This window comes from Camelus bactrianus, chromosome 9 (assembly GCF_048773025.1).
Source record: "Camelus bactrianus isolate YW-2024 breed Bactrian camel chromosome 9, ASM4877302v1, whole genome shotgun sequence".
Taxonomy (NCBI): Eukaryota; Metazoa; Chordata; class Mammalia; order Artiodactyla; family Camelidae; genus Camelus; species Camelus bactrianus.
The window spans coordinates 10183652-10204784 of NC_133547.1; the positions used below are offsets into that span (position 1 = coordinate 10183652).

The window sequence follows — 21133 nt, forward strand, 5'->3', positions numbered from 1 at the left end:
GAGTGACTGGCCCTAAATCACAAAGGACAAATATTGTACCTCCTTCCTGCATGGTGATTATAAGTCGGCCTACCTCTTCCCTGGATGGTGACTGAAAGTTCATCCCCAGGTCCCATGGATTTATTAGAGAGGCATGGAGTGTTTTTGACCAGGATAAAATTTAGTGACCAGGCTTTGAGGCCCTTCATTATTTCTAACACTTGTGAATTTAACTTTCGTTCAAGCCCAGTTAGTGACTGAAATAATATTTCTCTAAAATTGCTGTTTCTCTTATTATTTTTAATCAATTTGGGGAGGTAAGGTAATTAGGTTCATTATTTATTTATTTTAATGGAGTTAACTGGGGATTGAACCCAGGACCTTGTGCATGTTAAGCATGTGCTGTATGTCTGAGCTATGCCCTCTCCCCTACCTGTTTGTTTTAAAAAGAAGGGTAGTCCTTTTGGAAAATGCCAAGTATCTGTCAGGTTCTGCACTTAGGACAGATGCTGGGGCAAACACAGTCCATCTTGTCCTTCCCAAATTACAGCCCCTCCCACCCCAGCCCCCCAGAAGATGGACAGTTTAATTTCTAGTAGAGAATGGATGAACTGGAAGGACATGATCCAGGCTCCTTATATTGAGGAGTCAGAGAATAGCTCCAGGAAGAAATAACATTTCAGCTAAGTCAGGAAAACACAAATCTTTTATGGCAGGGACTAGCCCTTCATACCCTCTGAGACCCTCCTCCCACTCTCAACTCAAGTCTCCTCACCAGACCTTTACCTCTCAATCAAGCCAACAGGAAGGAAAATTGTGATGTGTACTGATGTTCCATCGGGACCCAGAGTAAGGGAAGGGCAAGACAAGAAGGTCCTGCATGATCAATCTGGACACGCTGAGACTCTCCCATTTGATACACTGGTTTCTTTGTAGGGAAAAAAAAAAAGATCACACCTGCAGATAAAGTAGTTTATTGATTGGACCCATGCACAGCGGGAACGTGGTGGCGTCGCAGGGAAAGGATTACACCTCTGTCACTCAGGGCATCACTTTCATACTTGAGATTTCTTGATTTTCAAATGCTTGACTGCATCCAAGGCCATGGATAGGCGCACTGCACAGCAATGGAACATGGTCATGGGGTCAGTGGTAATGAGTTCTACCTGTTTTCCAGTCAGTCCCATGGAGGGAAATTGTCTATCTCTCCATCGACTGCCCTCTCACCCCTGCTCAGAAGACTGCATGTTGTCCTCTCTCTGCCCCTCACTCACTTTCTCTCTCACCTTCTCTTGCCATGAATCCTTCCCAGATCCTCCTCCTTCCATTTTTTCTCTGCAAATTCTCTTCTTCCCTTTTGGACTCTCCTCTCTCCATCTTTCGCATTTTGCCCTTGTCTCTTACTCTCTTTCCATCTTTCCTCCCCTTTCCCCTCTCCCCCCTCTCTGGACCTCTGCTCCTCACTCTTCCTCCTGCACCTTCCTACCTCATCCTGTCTTCCCACCTGCCTCCTCTTTCCTTCTCACTCCTCTCCGTGGCACCTCACTCCACCTCTTTATCCAGCTCTGTCTCTTCCCGGCTCACCCCTGTCTTTTCCCATCCTCCCCAGACACTCTTACCCTTTGATTGCTAGCAATACTTCCAAACTTTATCCTCATCATAGTTTGGAGACAGTGAGCACCAAGGCTTCCCATTAAAACTCCCAAGTGTTGTGCAATTGTCATAAACTTTGTTATGATAGATAAAGGGAAAGTAACATCGGGCAAAGTCTGAAAAATAGAAGGAATGGGTGAGAAAATTCTGGTAGGGTTCTTTTAAGTCTTATCAGGAGAAAGGGACATGAATGGAACACGGAGGGGGGGGGCAGCTGTGTGAGGAGATGCCTGAGGCTTCCGTTTGGAGGCAGTCATGGACATTCCCCTTTCATCTGGGAAGCCACGTGCTCCTCCCATGAGGACAAGCAGCACACTCACCTTTGTTGCGACAATACTTCCAGTTTTCTTTATATTCTGCGTCTAGAGAACACCAGTACATTATGGAACCACGGCGAGTGCAATCAAAATACTTTCTGTTTTCATACACGAATGGGAAAACACATTCAGTTTCTGAAAGAAGAAAGACATTGTTCACTTCTTCGGCTCTTAGTGTTTCACGATCTCTGCAGTAACTCTGGCAAGTTTCTGTTCATCATCATCACCAAGGGCCCAGTGATGATCATTACAGAGCCCTCTGCTAAGCACCAGGGATACCCAGGTCTATGTGGGTGCGGTCTGTGCCCTCGGGACTAGGAAGGGTTCTTTAACTTTGGGCCGTTCCTACCTTAGCCTATGGCACCAGCCCTGAAGTCCAGGCCCTGGGTAGATGCCAGCGCCATCATCAACAGGATGCTCAGTCTTGACGAGGAAACACCCTATGGGGGCCCCTGGCTCTTCACATTCAGTCTGGGGAACGTGCACCCCTACTACATCTCCCACTACTGAGAGAGCGAAATTAGCGCATGCGTGTAGAGTAACTTTGGAGAAGCCCGATCAGCTACCGCACCACGCACGCTAGTTCGTTGGATTTGATTGTTGTTCTATTTTCATTATTTTCCAACGTCAGTTACCTGGACAAGATTTATAAGAAACACTGAAGTTCGCAGGCAGCAGCTCATCTGGAAGAAAACCAGGGGCAGAGGAGATGGTTGGAGGAGGAATGAGAACAAAGCACGGACACAGCCAGAACACAGAAGTAGGACCGGCTCTGCATCTCTAACTTTAATCCTCTTTTATATTTTACAGTCACTGTTTACCCTGACTAGAGAACTAAACATAACAGATGCTTAAGAATCTGACCCTTTCTCATTGATGTCCCACAGACACACATGAATTAAACAGCAAAGCTAAGACTCAGCACATTATTCATTGGTCGTGCCCTGAGACTAACTGTCCCTGTTATTTCAAACATGAAACCCTACTTACAACAAAAACTTTAATCTGAACAACATAACCAACCCTGCATGTAGGCTGTCCCCGTCTGGAATGTTGGAAAGGATATTTAGGAATGAGACAGGAGGGTTGACAGTCAATAATAACACAATAGGCTTTTGGGTCAGACTGACAGGGTTTACATTTCGTAGACTTGTCTGAAAATTAAATAAAATGTAAAGCCCTGAATGGTGTCTGGCCCTTGGGACATACTCAAGAAATGGCAGACATGTTTGTCACCACTAGTATTATTATCATTATTTTTACACATCGATCTACGTCCAGTGCAGGTTCTTTTGCACCAGTTCTAGCCCCTCATCCCTCTCTCACCTCCATTCACAGGCTCCAGGAGTAGAAATACAGATGCGCCAGCCCAGATCAGAAAGAGTGCCAAACACGGTGCCATGGCCACTTGCTTTCCTGTGACTGACACACATCAGTCTGCTTCTTATATAAATCGTATCCTTCTCACCCCTTCACCCCGATAAGATCACCCTGGCCAGGACGGCACCTGTGCATTCCTGAGCCTGAGAGCATGCAGTTTAAGTTTATCTCTCAGATGGAATGTACAGGACATCGGCTTGCATTTAATGTCTCTGAGCCTCAGTAGTTTGAAATGCCCTTACACTGAGGCCAAAATGTTTGCACAATCCTTCTCAGTTCCAGCGTCCCATGGCCAGGCAAAGGGATGAGGGAAAGATGAAAAAGGACCATTTTCTCTCACAAGGAATTAACAGCATCCATCTCATCTCATCCCTGACTTCAGAGTAAGCATCAGGTCAGGCTCAAGTCCCAACCAGTTTGCCTGTTGGAGCCTCAGAGCAGCCCAGTAAGGCAGCTGTGCAGGTCTCCATTTGAAGAAGCAGGAAACTGAGGCTCAGGGGGCTCCTCAAAGGCCTGGGGTGAGTTGGGGCAGAGCCGGCTGTTGAAGTTGCTCAGGCTAAGGGACATTTTTCAGAGTTGAAGGTCCCCTGCCATGTCTCACACTCGACCACAATTATCTCCTCAAGTCAGCTCCCCACCCTGCCTCAAAGCTCCAGAAACACTGGAAACAGAGTCTACTTTCCTGACCAGAGTAGAAAGGCCTGGAGCTCCCCTTTGCTGGTTATGAAATGCTCCCCTTGCCCTGCGGCTTAGTTTTCTGACTTGCAAAACGCACATCAAATGCCTTACAGGGCAATGTGAGTTCTGCCTATGAGGAGCTTTAACCTGGTAGGGGGCCTCTGTATACAGTAGGTGCTCTGTGAACGCCAGCTCACCATGGGTGCAAATCCTTGTGTCCATTTGTAAGTCTCCTCCCTTCTGCTGGTTCTCTAGTGAACACATCCTATGTCTTAGAAAGCTATGCAGTAATGTTTTCCGGGAGAAGATAACCAGCCACCATGCCTTCACTGAATGGGATTCCTGATGCATATTGTAGGTCTGTTGAGGGAATTGGCATTTCAAGGTTTTAACTATCTACCCAAGAAGACTCCTTAAAATGAAGACTTGAAGGCTGCCTTCTAAGCCTGTGTGATTTTTAATTTTATGTGTCAACTGGGCTAGGAAAAGGGGTGTCAGGATAACTGGTAAAATATTATTTTGGGGTGTCTCTGTGAGGATGTCTCCAAAAGATATTAGTGTATGAGTCCTATGACTCACCAATGTGAGTGGGCATCGTTCGATCCCTTGAGGGCCTGAATAGAACAAAAAGGCAGAAGAAGGGTGAATTCGCTTTATTTGCTTGAGCTGAGACATCCTTCTTCTCCTGCCCTTGGTCATCAGTGCTCCAGATTTCAAGCTCAGAACAGGACTTACACCACTGGCTTTCTTGGTTCTCAAGTTTGCAGGTAGCAGATGGTGGGACTTCTCAGTCTCTAAGTCCTCCCATAAATCTTTCTTATCTATCCGTCTACATATCCTGTTGGTTCTGTTTCTGGAGAACCCTGACGAATACAGATTTTGATACCGAGGTTGGCTCTCAATGAACAGCATGTTAAGGATGAGTTTTCTGATTTGGTTCTGAGGTTTTGGGAATTGGTGTTCCGACCTGATTAGATTTAAAGACATTAATAACTTGATTTCCAGTCATAAAGAGCCCTGACGGTCCATTGGGTGAACTGTTTCAGAGTCAGGTAAAATATCTGCGTTAGATATGCTTGCCTAATCAATCATATAAGAAGCAGGGTGCTATGTGATGCTGTAAATGATGCTTTTGAACATTTTGGGGAGACTAAGGAATACAGTGACCTTGGCTGGTTGCTCTCCATGTCACTGGAGAAAATGGTGAAAGAAAAAGATGAGCTCAAGAATTCAAACTCCCAGCTCAACTGCTGCCTAAATGACTTACGAGTTTCTTTTTTTTTTTTTAGCTTTTATTTTTTAATTTTTGTAACACTTTTTATTGAGTTATAGTCATTTTATAATGTTGTATCAAATTCCAGTGTAGAGAACAATTTTTCAGTTATGCATGAACATACATATATTCATTGTCACATTTTTTTTCGCCGTGAGCTACCACAAGATCTTGTATATATTTCCCTGTGCTGTACAGTATAATCTCATTTATCTATTCTGCATATGCCTGTCAGTATCTACAAATTTTGAAATCCCAGTCTGACCCTTCCACCCCCTTGGCAACCACCCCCTTGGCAACCACCAGTTTGTATTCTGTTTCTGTAAGTCTGTTTCTTGACCCTTATCTCCTACAGCTGCAGGGCTGAAATTGCTGAAAATCAGACATAGAACCTCCTCCTGCAATTGGCTGATTTGGCAACTTGATTATAGTGCAGATTGAACCCTCAGCCTCTCTACTGTTAAATGACGGTATTGGCAGAGAAAGCTGGGATCCTGCAAGTTGGGATGGGGACCTGGGGGAAGACTCTGATGACGTTGGAGACATTGAGCCCCTAAATTCTATTTTTTTTTCTAGTGGAAGTACTGGGGATTGAACCCAGGACTTTGTGCATGCTAAGCACACGCTGTACCACTGAGCTCTACCCTAACCCCGAGCCCCTAGATTCTGATGTATCTTCTTTGCCAGTGGATGAGGTTTTCCCACCCCTTGTGGAAGCATCCTCCTCAGTCCAGCAGAAGTGGCCCTCCAACCCCCAGTGGTGGTGGCCTCCCCACATCTTTACCCACAATGGTACAGGCCTTTCCACTTAGTCTGAAGGGATTAACGCTGCATCGCCTAGGAAACAGTAATGGCCCCCCTGAGGCAGCTGTCATGCAGGACAATGCTGATTCTCCTCAGGACCCACCCCTACCACCTCTCTTTTATTCTAGACCTATCCTTACTAGACACAAGTCCCAGAAGACCCAGAAAGGGTTGTTGTGTGTACCCAGAAAGGCAAGGTACAAAGTATGGCCCCTGAGGAGGTGCACTGTACTCCAAAGGCACTACTTGAGAAATCTGGGAAACATGGTGGGAATGGATACTAGGTGTGTGGGATGGTAGGGGAAGGAACCTAAAGTTAGATCGGGCTGAATTTATCGATGTGGGCTCTCTACGCAGAGATTCTGCACTTAATGCTGCAGCTCAGGGAGCTAGAAAGGGCTCTAATGGTTTGATTGTTTGGCTGGCTGAAACATGGACCAAAAGGTGGCCCATTGTAAGCAAACTAGAGGTGCCTTGCCTCCCTTGGTTTAATGGAGAGGAAAGGATGCCAAGGTTTAGGGAGATTGGAAAGTTGGAGTGGATTTGTCATTTAAGACTGTCAGTGAAAAGAAACAATAAATAATCTATAATAGGAATAGAAAAGACTTTTATTTGAACCAAGCTGAGGACTATAGCCTGGAAGACAGCCTCTCAGATAACTCTGAGAAACTGCTGTGAAGAAGCAGCATTTTCAGCAGTTTTATATCTGACAAGAGCAAAGACTATCAAACATGCCAGGGGTACAGTCCTTCAAGGTTCCAAAAAAAAAACCAAAACAAACAACCCCCCCGCAAAAAACAGGTCAAGATGTACACAGTGAGTCAATATGGTCTTGGCACCTGGGAAGGGAATCTTATCATTGAAGGAGGACCAGCATTCGCATCCCAGGAAGGGAGGCATTTAACCTTTATTTTTAACATTGACTTTCTTTACTTCTGGTCAGTGTGCACTTTTCTTTAATAATTAAAGTAGATGTACAATGTCTGTTTGATAGGTCACAAACAGGCTGTGCGAGTCAGCACAGTTAGGGTAAATTCAAGCTTACTCATGTATAAGCCAGAATGAATTCCCCATACCTCTATATGTGAAAATTTCTTTTATCAAGACCTATTCATCCACATGGAGAGGGTCCAGAAGACATACCTTTCACCATGACTGAGAGAAACAAATTTGTGACGGGAGTCCAGCATCCTTGAAGGGCTCCGTGATTGCTCTCCTGTGTAGGTCCCCTTACAGTGGGAACCACAGCCACTCAATTAGAAAACCTAATGCAGTGAGAGTAGTTGGATCCCAGGGTGGCAGAGGCCAAGTGGCAGCGTTCAACCACTAAAGGCAAGGTGGGGTGGTTACCATAAGGGACAGCAGAGTCAATGCAGCAATCAGAACAGTCTGACTTGCAGACCTATGGCCTGGGCAAGTTGATCATGGTGTTCCTAGAAGTTAAATAGATGAGAAGCCTACTAAATCCTTTTTTAATCTGAATAAGCAGGAAAGCTCTCCATCAAGAGAATAAAAGTCTAGCCTGAAAGTCACGGCCCCTTAGTCAATTTCCAGACTTGAGCCAGTTTACAGATTCAGAATCCCTTCAAAGAAGGGAAAGCTGGGTCCCTTTGAGGAAGGACCCCAGGACACAATTCAAAATTTATACTGTTAATCTTCTCCCAGTCTTCCCCCAAAGAGACCTGTGACCTTTTAGCGGGGTAGCTGTACATTGGAGAAAAGGGAATAATCAGACTTTTCAGGAAATAATGGACACTGGCTCTGAACTCACACTGATTCCAGGAGACCCCAAATGTCTTCATGGTTCTCAGATTACAGTAGGGTCTAAGGAGGTCAGGTGATTAATGGGGTTTAAGCTCAGGTCTTTCTCACAGTGGGTCCAGTGGGTTCCTGAACTCATTCTGTAGATATTTCCCCAGTTCCAGAATGCATAATTGTAAGAGATGTTCTTTAACAGCTGGCAGAATCCACATGTTGGTTCCCTGACCTGTGGCATGAGGGCTATTATGGTGGGAGCCACTATATCTGCCTCTACTGAGGAAAATCATAAATCAAAGCCAATACCACATTCTTCAAGGCACCATCATGGCCTTGAAAAAGGCAGGGGAGGTGATTCCCACCACACCCACTTTCAACTTGCCTGTTTGGCCTGCGCAGATCCCAGATGGACCTTGGTGAATGACAGTGGATTATAAGCTTAATCAAATGCAGCTGCTGTGCCAGATGTGGTTTACTACTTAAACAAATTAACATATCCCCTGGTAGCTGGTGTGCAGGGCTGGTGCATCTGATCTGGCAAATGACTTCTCAATCCATGTCCATCGAGCCCACCAGAAGCAGTTGGCTTTCAGTTGGCAAGAGCAGCGATACACCTTCACCGTCCTCTCTCAGGGATGTCAGCTCTCCAGCCCTGCATCATACTTCAGTCCGCAGGGATCTTGATAGCCTTTCCCTTCTGTGAGACATCATGTGGGTCCGTCACATTGATGACATTCGGCTGATTGGACCAAGTGAGCAAGTAGCAGCAACTGCTCTAGACTTACTGGTAAGACATTAGTGTGTCAGAGGGTGGGAAATAAATCTGACCAAAATTCAGGGCCTTTTACCTCAGTGAAATTTCTAGGGGTTCCAGTGGTGAGGGGCATGTGGAGAGATCCCTTCTAAGGTCAAGGATAAGTTGTTGCATTTGTCTTCTCCTACAACCAAGAAAGGATCCCGATGCCTAGTGGGCCTTGTGGATTTTGGAGGCAGCATAGTCCTTATCAGGGTGTGTTATTCCAGCCCATGTACCAAGTGACCTGAAAAGTCCCCCGTCTCAGGCTCTCTGATTCAGACTGAATTATGCCATCAGCTTTCCTGGTTCTCCAACTTGCAGGTGGCAGAGTGTGGAACTTCTTGGCCCCCAATTCCTATAATAAAACTTCTTTCCTTCTTTCTTTCTGTCTATCTGTCTATCTCTCTCTCTCTCTCTCTCTCTCTCTCTCTCTCTCTCTCTCTCTCTCTCTCTACCTCTGTATCTATCCTTTTGGTTCTGTTTCTCTGGACTGATTGAAGGTGACTCAATATTCAACTTTCCAACACTTTTTTTCTATAACTCTTTTCACATTATCTTGTGTCCAAAGAATTAGTTCTTTGCTGACTTCTTGCTGCAGGATCCAGAACTCAGACAAGCCTTCATCTCAGGGCCAAGCCTGGGCAATTGCACCACCTCTGTTTTTCAGAAGTGAGATTAGAATGTGTGCTTTGTACATGTGGCCTTGTCACTCTTATTGTACAAATAACACAAACACATCACACATCTATTGTCTCATCTCAAGAATCTATGTCCCTAAGGGAGGAAGGTATAGCTCAGTGGTAGAGTGCCTGCTTAGCATGCATGAGTTCCTGGGTTCAATTCCCATGTACCTCTATTAAATAAATTAAAAAATCTAATTACCTATGCACAGAAAAAAATTTTTTAAAAAGAATCACATCTCTAAGAACAAGGCTCGTCAGCCCCACTGAAGTGTCCCACACCTTCTCTGTGGCTCCTTGGCACCTCTAGAAAGATCTTCTGGACCCCCCCTGACAGCAAGACAATCATCTCCATATCTCCATGTGTTATGTTCTTTTTAGGTCTACCAGCTGGCCCTGCTTGGCTGAAATACCCTGTCTCTGTCCCCAGTTTGCAATCTGGTGGGGATAAAAGGTGGTACAAAGAGAAGTCAGGAAGGTACAATCATGGTGAGGAGAGAAGGCGTTCATGAAGTGCAATCAGGAAACTGTTCACCCAGCCGCAGACATCTGGTCTGAGCACTGAATGCCCAAATGATGGGGGCTGTGGGTGTCAGGTGTCCCGCTGGGAATTTCTTCAGGGACGGGGAAGACCCAGTGACTGGAATGTAAGAGCTCAGCGTGTCTGAAGGACAGGGAAGGGGCTGTTGGCTGCAATGCCATTGAGGTAGGGGTGAGGAAGGGGCTAAAATTGGGCTAGAGTCCAAGAAATGTCAGACCACAGTAAAGAATTTGGGAGTTACCTTAAGGGTGATGGGAGACCATTTGGGGAGTTTGGTCAGAGGAATGACTTGATTTTATTTGTGCTTTAAAACATTGTTCTGGATGTGATGAGTGAAGCATGGACTGAATGGGAGGTAGCGAGGGAGATTGGCTGGCAATTGAGGTAACCTGGGAGAGGTGTGCCGCCCGTTAAGCCTGGAGGGACTTTTGAAGAGGTGAGAACTTTCCAAGGTGAGACATAAGATAATCTACTTTTCAGTACACAGCATGTGGTTAAATGGGAGGGCTAGGAGGAGGCGTGCAGGACAGAAGGACCCATGGGTTCACACTGATGATAAGCTGGCATTCACAGAGCACCTACTGTATACAGAGGCCCCCCCCTACCAGCTTAAAGCTCCTCATAGACAGAACTCACATTGCCCTGTAAGGCATTTGATGTGCGTTTTGCAAGTCAGAAAACTAAGCCGCAGGGCAAGGGGAGCATTTCATAACCAGCAAAGGGGAGCTCCAGGCCTTTCTACTCTGGTCTGGAAAGTAGACTCTGTTTCCAGTGTTTCTGGAGCTTTGAGGCAGGGTGGGGAGCTGACTTGAGGAGAAAATTGTGGTCAAGTGTGAAACATGGCAGGGGACCTTCAACTCTGAAAAATGTCCCTTAGCCTGAGCAACTTCAACAGCCGGCTCTGCCCCAACTCACCCCAGGCCTTTGAGGAGCCCCCTGAGCCTCAGTTTCCTGCTTCTTCAAATGGAGACCTGCACAGCTGCCTTACTGGGCTGCTCTGAGGCTCCAACAGGCAAACTGGTTGGGACTTGAGCCTGACGCTGACTCTGCAGTCAGGGACGAGGTGAGTTGGATGCTGTTAATTCCTTGTGAGAGAAAATGGTCCTTTTTCATCTTTCCCTCATCCCTTTGCCTGGCCATGGGACGCTGGAACTGAGAAGGATTGTGCAAACATTTTGGCCTCAGTGTAAGGGCATTTCAAACTACTGAGGCTCAGAGACATTAAATGCAAGCCGATGTCCTGTACATTCCATCCAAGAGATAAACTTAAACTGCATGCTCTCAGGCTCAGGAATGCACAGGCACCATCCTGTTGAGGGTGATCTTATCGGGGTGAAGAGGTGAGAGGGATACAGGTTATATAAGAAGCACACTGATGTGTGTCAGTCACAGGAAAGCAAGTGGCCATGGCACCATGTTTGGCAGTCTTTCTGATCTGGGCTGGCGCATCTGTGTTTCTACACCTGGAGCCTGTGAATGGAGGTGAGGGAGGGACGATGGGCTAGAACTGGTGCAAAAGAACCTGCACTGGACGTGGATCAAAGTGTAAAAATAATGATAATAATACTAGTGGTGACAAACATGTCTGCCATTTCTTGAGTATGTCCCAAGGGCCAGACACCATTCAGGGCTTTATGCTTTATTTAATTTTCAAGCAACTGTATGAAATTTAAACCCAGGTGAGTTTGGCTCCAAAGCCAAAGGTCTTACTGACTAACAATCCTCATAAGAGACTCCTCATTCCTAAATATCCATTCCAACATCCCAGATGTAGGCAGTCTACACACAGGGTTGGTTATGTTGTTAAAATTAAGAGTTCTTGATGTAAGCAGGGTTTCCTGTTTGAAGTAACAGGGACGGTTAGTCTCAGGGCACGTCCTACAACTAGCATGGCAGACTGTGTGTCAGTATAGTATCGATGAGAAGGTGGAAGATTCTAACGCATTTATTATGTTGTAGTCTTCTAGTACACATCCAGAACGTACCTATTTAGAACAAACATGGCCTTCAAAATGTAAAACAAAAACACCAACGATGCAACACAAAGCAACAAAGCTCCAACCAGCATTTTTAATAATAATATTGGGACAATTATTTTAAAAACGTAAAACAAAAACAAAAGCACAAACAAAAACCCAGTATCACTAACTACAGTCATTATTTCTGTACAGTAGATCTCTACAACTTACACCAAAAATACATTAAGTGGGAAGATCTTGTGTCAAGTGTTCTTACCGCAGTGAAAAAATTATAAAGTTTTAGTGTGAAAAAAAAAAGTTAGCGATGCAGAGCGGGTCCTGCTACAGAATGTATTCAGACTGCCTCAGTTTTATTCTCGCTTCTCCTCCATCCCTCTCCTCTGCTCCTGCCTTTCTTCCATTTCAACAGCTGCCTGGGGACCTCAGCTGTTCTTTGGCAGTTAGCCCGAGTAACCAGCACTGGGAGATAATGAAAGCAAAGCAGCAGTCAGATACAACAAACTGACACGTTGGAGAGGTCACTGCAGAGTCTCCAGAGTTATTTCAGAGGCATGAGCTAATTTCACCCTCTCGGTCACGGGAGGAGGCAGGGGCACGCATTTCTCTAGGCAGCCCAGGTAGAGTGGTTTCCTCATCAAAGGTGAGCGGCCTGTAGGTGGTGGGGCTGGAATCTGAGCCCTGGGTTAGGGTTTCAGAGCTGGTGCCACATGCTAAGGAAGATAGAGCCTCATTCTAAGAAACAGTGTCTAATAAGGGAGCTTTTGCAAGAGGCAGAAGTCGTGATTGGGTGGGGAGATGGTATTTATACAGAAATATGTGCACGAGTTGGGGCGAGGTGCTGTTTGTGACCAGTAAATACTGGTCTTGAGAGAACTCACCAGGCAACGGATACCACAGCCAGCGCCACATAACCACAAAACCCTCCAAGCTTGAGGGGCTGCTGGGAAGTGACTCTGGAAGCCTGAGACGGGGGGCATGTGGGGCGGGGGTCTTGGGTGGTTGTGTTGGGTGTGCTCCCTTTAAAGCTGGAGGCAGCAAGGTGTTTGCCCAGGGGCCTCCCGACCTGGTGCTGGAGAGGAGCGGTCCCTGGCTTCTTTCTCTCCATCATGGGTCCCCGTGGCCCTCCAGGTTCTGGTTCCTGAGCGAACATGTAGGTCCCTGGATTTGCCAAGAATCTCACCTCCACCAGTTTAGGCCGCAGGGATTGGGGGGCGGCTACAGAAGCCTGTGGACCCGCCCTGCCTTCAGTGCAAAAATCTCAGGCACGAGGATGCCCCATCCAGGCTGCTCGAGCTGCGGAAGTGGGGGATCAGCAGAGCTTCCAGGCTGTGAAAGGTGAGAGTACCCTTTGCGAGGATGGCGGCTGTCCACTAAAAAAAAATAGGACAATGTAAGAGCTGAGTTTTACTTGGAGAAAAATGAGGACTATAGTCTGGGAAACGGTGTTTCAGATAGCTCTGAGGAGCTGTTCTGAAGAGGTGGAGGGGAGTTCAGTGTATAGGTGACTTTAGTGAAGGGGGAATATGTGCAGTTTGGCAAACATTTTGGCAAAACGTTGCTGCTAGTCAAAGGAGCGGGTGTCTCCATTAATGATTTTAGTGCTTTTCCAGATATGAGAAGCTGCAAGAAATTAGACTCATAAAATCTTCTGAAAATATGACTGTCTGAAGGCCTGCTCTACCAGTGTTTTCCCAGAGCAGAGAGTGTCTCATTTCTGATCTCAGCCCTGAACTCCTTTCAGGGTATGTTGAAGGTCAGTGGCTGCAATGGCTAGTGGCTTCATTCTTGTAGAACCAGATGGCAAATGACAATTTTTAGTTGGCAGGGCCTTGGAAAAGAATGTGGCTTTCTATGGGGATGAATGGGGTTTTCCTCTGGTTAGTCCAGGGCCTGGCTTAGAAAGCGCCTTGATGAGCCAGGATGGCACGTGGGCCCTGGGAACACTTGCCCTGCCATTGTCACCAGGGCAAGGTCAGGGTGGGAGCAATGCTGTTTTATCAGTAGAGTAAGAGGCAGAACACCGAACATGACAGGCCTGGACTTTTGTCCCCTGGCTTAAACAGGATCTGCTCCTCAGTGCCCCAGTATGTCTTGGAATGTAAGTTTACTTTATGTGATTTATATTAATGGATTTAAAAATAAAATAAACCCTGTATTATATTATTTATCTCCAATCCATTCAATGTCAAACTCAGCACATGCTAAAACTATCCTTGATGTACCACGAATGTGGCTCAGATAATCGTTAAGCTTCCCTTTGATGTCAGGCAGAATATTAACAACAATAGCAAGAAATCACCTGTGCTCACAGACATGCAATCTTTTTAGACTTTTGATGTTGAATCTGGTGAAGAAGAACCTACAGTTCCAGATACAACAGATCAACAGGTTACAAAAAATTAAGATCCAAAATCAGGCTTCTTTGTGGTCTGGCAAGCTCTTCTATTGCCTGAAGCTCCAATCTTCATGAGCAATGTGTCTGGGTAAATAGCCTATCATTGGAAGCTAAGGAATCCTGCCTAGTCCTGAGGGCACAGACCACACCCACATAGACCTGCGTATCCCTGGTGCTTGGCAGAGTGTAGGCCCCCGCCTGAAGGCTCTAGAGAATAAGCCATGGGCTGAACTGATAAACAAGCTGTGAGAGCTGTCACGTAGCCAGCTGGATAAGAGATGGCCTACTTAATGTATCCAGTATGGACGGCTGGATAGCCAACGACGGGTAAGATCCTCAGAGGAGGACAACCTCAGACAGGCACAGCCGGCTGGATGAGAGATGGCCTACTTAATGAAGTTTTGTGACGAACTTTAAAACAGTCTGTCCTTGATCATGTAACATCCTGTGCTTACTGCAGGAGCCTGGGAACCTGGAGCCTCGGAACCTAAATAGCTGAAGATTATTAACATTGTTATAACTTAGATGATATGTGAGGCACCATGCATGTTCTATATAAATCCTTTTCTAAAAATCAATTAACAGAGAACTGCTTCGCTTCTCTCCGCACGGTGTTCGTGTGTACATGATATCGCGCCACCGACACAGAGGGCTCTGTAATGATCACCAGGCCCTTGGTGATGATGGGCTGGCTTGAACAGAAACTTGCCAGTGTTACTGCAGAGATCGTGAAACACTAAGAGCCAAAGAAGTGGACAATGTCTTTCTTCTTTCAGAAAATGAATATATTTTCCCGTTCATCTATAGAGGTGAAATGCATTTTTATTTGTACTGACTGTAGTTCCATATACAACTAGTGTTCTCTAAATGCAGATTATGTAGGAAGATGGAAATACTGTAGCAGGAAAGGTGAGTGTGCAGCTTGTCCTCATGGGAGGATCACGTGGCTTCCCAGATGAGAAGGGAATGTCCATGACTGCCTCCAAATGGAAGCCTCAGGCATCTCCTCACACAGCTGCCCACCCACCCCCCACCCCCATGTTCCATTCATGTCCCTTTCTCCTGATAAGACTTAAAAGAACCCTACCAGAATTAATTTTCTCACCCATTCCTCCTACTTTTCAGACTTTGCCCAATGTTCTCTTCCCTTTATCTATCGTGGCGAACTTTATAACTGTTGCACAAGAGCTGGGAGTATTATTTGGAAGCCTTGGTGCTCACTGTCTCCAAACTATGATGAGGATAAAGTTTGGAAGTATTGCTAGCAATCAAAGGGTAAGAGTGTCCGGGGAGGATGGGAAAAGACAGGGGTGAGCCGGGAAGAGACAGAGCTGGATAAAGAGGTGGAGTGAGGTGCCACGGAGAGGAGTGAGAAGGAAAGAGGAGGCAGGTGGGAAGACAGGATGAGGTAGGAAGGTGCAGGAGGAAGAGTGAGGAGCAGAGGTCCAGAGAGGGGGGAGAGGGGAAAGGGGAGGAAAGATGGAAAGAGAGTAAGAGACAAGGGCAAAATGCGAAAGATGGAGAGAGGAGAGTCCAAAAGGGAAGAAGAGGGTTTGCAGGAGGAAAATGGAAGGAGGAGGATCTGGGAAGGATTCGTGACCAGAAAAGGTGGAAAAGAAAGTGAGTGAGGGGCAGAGAGAGGACAACACGCAGTCTTCTGAGCAGGGGTGAGAGGGCAGTCGATGGAGAGATAGACCTTTGCCCTCCATGGGACTGACTGGAAAACAGGTAGAATTCATTGCCACTGACCCCATGACCATGTTCCATTGCTGTGCAGTGCGCCTACCCATGGCCTTGGGTGCCGTCAAGCATTTGAAAATCAAGAAATCTCAAGTATGAAAGTGATGCCCTGAGTGACAGAGGTGTAATCCTTTCCCTGCGACGCCACCACGTTCCCGCTGTGCATGGGTCCATCAATTAAACCACTTTCTCTGCAGGTGTGGTCTTTTTTTCATTTTTTTACAGAGAAACCTATGTTTCAAATGAGAGTCTCTCCCAGATACAGAGAACAAACTAGCAATTACCAGTGGGGAGAGGCAATATAGGGGTAGGGGATTAAGAGACACAAACTATTAGGTATAAAATAAGCTATAAGGATGTATTTGTACAACATGAGGAATATAGCCAATATTTTATAATAACTATAAATGGAGCATAACCTTCAAAAACTGTGGCTCGCTATACTGTACGCCTGTAACATGTAATATTGGTGTCCCCAGTACGAGGATCTTTGGTCATACCCTTCCAGTTCTTTCCCTCCCAACTTGCAATTAAACTGTCCATCCTCCCTGGGGGAATGTAATCTTTGGAAGGACAAGGTGGACTGGCCTGTTTGTTCTGGCATCTGTCCTAAGTGCAGAACCTGGCACTGACTTGGCCCTCAGACTGTTTCAGAAGACTTACTGCCCTTAAGAGAGAAAAAAAAAGCAGATATTCTAGAAGAGTAATATTTCAGTTACTAGCTGGTCTTGAATGAGACGTTAAATTCACAGGTGCCGGAAATAAAGAAAGTGCCTCAAAGCCAGAAAACCTACTCTTTATTCTGGTGCATGAGCATGAGATATGTAATAGTGACTGCGGGACCTGGTGATGCCCCTTTAGTCACCGTTCGGAGAGGTCATCGTTCGTGGGTCTTTATGATGTTGGGGTTAGTAATTAAGACTAAAACTAAAAACCAGGTGATTGTAAGGGCTATTCAGTTAAGGAGCCTAGAAAAATCTTCTCTTTTTAAAAAAATTTTTTTTAATTCTTAATTTTTATAGAAGTGTAGTCAGTTTACAATATTAGTTTCAGGTGCACAGCAAAGCAATTCAGTTATACATATACATGAATACCTTTTTTTCAGATTCTTTTCCATTACAGCTCATTACAAGAAATTGAATATAGTTCCCTGTGCTATGCAGTAGGTCCTTGTTGTTTATCTATTTTATATATACTAATGTGTATCCATTAACCCTAAACTCCTAACCTATCCCTCCCTTGCCCCCCACCTCCACCTTTCCCTCCAGGTAACCACAGTTTGCTCAGGAAATCTTCTCTTGTGGTTCCAGAAAAGTAAGAAAGAAATTTCAATTTTTGCCACTCTGAATGGATTTTAAAGAGACATTTATTCACGAAAATATACTAAATATCAGTAAGAACAGCAGAGGGTCTGGTTTTTGAGCTCTGGTTCCCCACCTACCTCTAGCTCTGGGTGATGAAAGTAACATTATGAGTGGGTGTATCCAAAAAGAGAGGTTCCCTCTTGCCCCATCTCCCAGTCAAGGACTCCAGCATCACTGCCAGTGGGGCAGGCTGCCAGCCTTACTCACCCACCTCAACTCCATTCTGCAAAGGAAAATTTCAGGCAAGTGTGATTGAGAGGCTAGAGACTCTCTCCTCCACCCAAATGTCAATCATAGGGCCAAGGCTCTACCGAAAAACAGCAGGCTGAGGATCCTGGGATCTCCATCAGCCTTGCTCCAGCTTGCTTGTGGTGAAGATTTTCCATGCTGGGAGAAGCAAGCCAAGAAGACCAGAGGCTACCACCCCTACCCATGCCCTGTTTGTGAAGCAGGAGTGGCATTCTGAGAAAAGTTCTCCACTGTCCTTGCCTGTGGCTCTCAAACTGTGGCTCAGAGATACAGATAAGAAAAGAGGGATTTAAAGTTCTTTCCACAACTTCATTTGGGACAGAATGGTGGAGAAGTTCATGACTAAGGGCCCTCTTGTAAACAACGGAGATTTCAGTTGTAAGCAATGAAGAGGCGATTGGCAGTTCCATGAAGTCAACAAACTAAACCCTAGGCTTGCTGTCTAACAAAAGAGAACTAGGGAAAGACACAGCTAACTGGAGTCCTCCTGGGGTCCGAACAAAACCTCAAAGCTTGGCCTCAGAAGCAACCCCTGCCTGAATTTAATAGGATCTGATTGTGAGGCAATTTATGTCCCAGGGCACTGTTAAAAACAATAGAATAATCAGCCAGCAACTAGTGGAACCTAACAGCTGGGTGTGATCACAGCAGAGGCAGACAGCTTAACTGGGAGATCAGGGGAAAAGACAGACAAGACAGCCTTGCTGGAAACACTGTCTTTCCAGGGAGACTGGGTTGTATGCTCAAGGAGATGCCCCGTGACTACCAACATCAGATGCTCTCTGCAGAGATGAAAGACATCACTGAAATAGTCTAACCAAGTCACGAAACAAACAACAAGAAGCCCAGGGCAGGTAATAATCAGTTTTCAAAGCTGGGACAATACATTATATAAAACGTCCAGGTTTCAATAAAAAAAAAAGTTGGACGCATACAATGATACAGGAAAGTGTGACTCACACACAAAATTGCAGGGTACAAAATAAATTTCAAAATCAATTGTATTTCTAAACAGAAACAGACTCACAGACTAGAAAACAAACTTATGGTTACCAGTGGGGGAAGGGAATGGGAAGGAATAGATTGGGAGTTTGAGATTTGCAGATACTAACTGCTATATATAAAATAGGTAATAAGTTTCATATATAAAGGGTACAATCTTTTGACTTTTGACATATGTAATCACCCCAGAAACCTCACTGTTCCCACAATCAAGAGATGAATATATCTATCACTCCAAAAATTTGTGCTCCTTTGTAATCCATTCCTCCCCTCAGCCCCATTCTAGATAACCACAGACCTGCTTTCTGTCACTGTAGACTTCATTCTCTAAAGCTTAATATAAATGCAGTCATACAGTATGGATTCTTTTTTTTTTTTTGTCTAGCTTCTTTCATTTAGGATAATTATTTTAAGATTCATCCATGTCACTGTCTACATCAATAGTTCATTCCTTTTTTCACTGAGTAGTATTCCATTATGAAGATGTATCATACTTTATTTATTCTTTCACTGTTGTTGGGCGCTGAAGTTGTTTCCAGTTTTGGGCTGTTATAAATAAAGCTGTTAGGAACATTTGTATAAAAATCTTTGTATGGATACATGCTTTTGTTTCTTCTGGGGAGTCCTTGGGAAAGGAATGGCTGAATCCTATGGTAAGTGTATGTTTAATTTTTTAAGAAACTTCCTAAGATTGGGAACAAACCCAAGTGTCCACTCTCATTACTTTTACTCATTGTACTAGAAGTCCTAATCACTACAATAAGAAAAAAAAAAAAAGCAATAAAAGGCCTACATATTGGAAAGAAAAAAAAAAAACTGTCCCTATTTGCAGATGACATGATTGTCCACTTAGAAAATCCCATGAAATTCACATACACACAAAAAACATAAATGAGTTTAGCCACATTGCAGGGTATAAGGTCAATACACAAAAATCAATTGCGCTTATTTCGTAAACTAGCAATGAAAAATTAAAAACTGACATTTAAAAGTACCATTTATAATAGCTCCAAAAAGGTGAAATAAGAATGAATCTAACAATATATGTTCAGGACCTGTATTCTGAAAAGTATAAAACTAGAATTCTCATACATTGCTGGTGAGAATAAAAAAAAAAAAGATACAAGAACTCTGGAATACAGTTTCTCAATTTCTTGTAAAGTTAAACACACTCTTTGCCATATGACTGAGCAATCCTACGCCTAAGTATTCATCCTAGAGAAATACAATTTTATGTTTCTATAAAAACTTGTACACAAATTCTTTTAACATTTTTTGAGTTATAGTCATTTTACAATGTTGTGTCAAATTCCAGTGCACAGCACAATTTTTCAGTTATACATGAACATACGTATATTTATTGTGACTTTTTTTTTCGCTGTGAGCTACCACAAGATCTTGTATATATTTCCCTGTACAAATGTTTATAGCAGTTTAATTCATAACTCCCCCAAACTAGAAACCACACAACATCTTCAGTGCATTAATGGATAAACAAATGGTGCTATGTCCATACAACAGAATAATATTCATCAATAAAAAGGAACAAACTGTTGATATACATAACATGGATGAATCTCAAAGGCATAACTGGTCTCAAAAATTTCCATACTGTACGATTCCATTTCTATGACATTTTAAAAAAGACAAATCTATAGTGAAAGAGAACAGATCAGTGGTTGTCAAGGGCTTGGATGAGGAGAAATGTGACTACAGTAGATCAAGAGAGTTTCTGAGGTGAAGAAACTGTTCTGTATTCTGACTGTAGCATTGCTTAATTTATACAAGTGATATTTTGCTGCAAAAGAAATTTCTTACTTTTTTAAAAAACATAATGTGATTTGAATGATAAATGTTGCCCATCCAAAGAATGTGTCTGCCACATTTTGCTTATCTGTTCCCCTAGTAATAAATATTTGAGTTGCCTCCAATTGCCTACAAAAATGCACAGTAGAATCATACAAATTGCATTTCTAAAGTTTTTGGTATAGAGCAGGAAACAGATTAATTGCCCAATAAGTGATAATTATTTTCAAATAGTAAAAGAATCTGAACAGCTGGTTTCCTAGCTCAGGCTCAAAACAGACCTCCCATTCTGACATCACTGCCCCAAACTAGGGTGTGACTACACAGCCACTACAACATCATTGACAAGATAGAGGAATTTTCAGATTCTTACCTTTTTGCAATGCCCATTCTTCTTAAAGTCTTCTGCCTCTCTTCTTGTCTACCCTCCAGAACTTACTGCCTTTTTTCTCCACATCAGCATCAAGTTTAAGGTAATTGACGATGGTTGGTGGTGGTTCGTTTAGCTGTTGGAGAGGAGTGTGTGTGCGTGTGTAGCGGAAGTTTGGCTCACTTCCATAAGCAGTTCTGGAAGGCTCATAACATCAAGTTGCCAGTCACATCTAATGGGTGCTAAGTTATAAAGCAGTTGCAAATGATGCCTGTCCATAAAGTGCTGTTACCTTATCAGACAGTGCATTGTGTGAGAAACAGTCAAATATTGAAGTAAGGCAAGCAGATGTGCTGGGGCTATGCTGAG

At 44.4% G+C, this 21133-nt stretch overlaps 1 protein-coding gene across 1 annotated transcript; it reads right to left on the reverse strand.

Moving 5' to 3' along the window:
- Positions 1-639: 639 nt before the first annotated feature.
- LOC105062702 (seminal plasma protein A3-like) lies at positions 640-3490 on the reverse strand. The gene is made up of 5 exons (XM_074371214.1): positions 3276-3490; positions 2585-2632; positions 1953-2084; positions 1599-1748; positions 640-1096 (listed from the first exon to the last, which is right to left on the reverse strand). Exons 1-4 carry the CDS (start codon positions 3349-3351, stop codon positions 1609-1611), a joined length of 396 nt encoding a protein of 131 aa, XP_074227315.1. The 5' UTR covers positions 3352-3490; the 3' UTR covers positions 640-1096; positions 1599-1608.
- Between the last annotated feature and the right edge of the window lie 17643 nt (positions 3491-21133).

Bases quoted from the DNA above. Each gene is read 5' to 3' on its own strand.
- LOC105062702 (XM_074371214.1), bottom strand. From the start codon at position 3,351: ATGGCACCGTGTTTGGCACTCTTTCTGATCTGGGCTGGCGCATCTGTA. The intron at 2,085-2,584 runs GTAACTGACGTT...TTCTTCTTTCAG, and splicing joins TTCTTATAAATCTTGTCCAG to AAACTGAATGTGTTTTCCCA. The intron at 1,749-1,952 runs GTGAGTGTGCTG...TCTATTTTTCAG, and splicing joins GAAGTATTGTCGCAACAAAG to ACTTTGCCCGATGTTACTTT.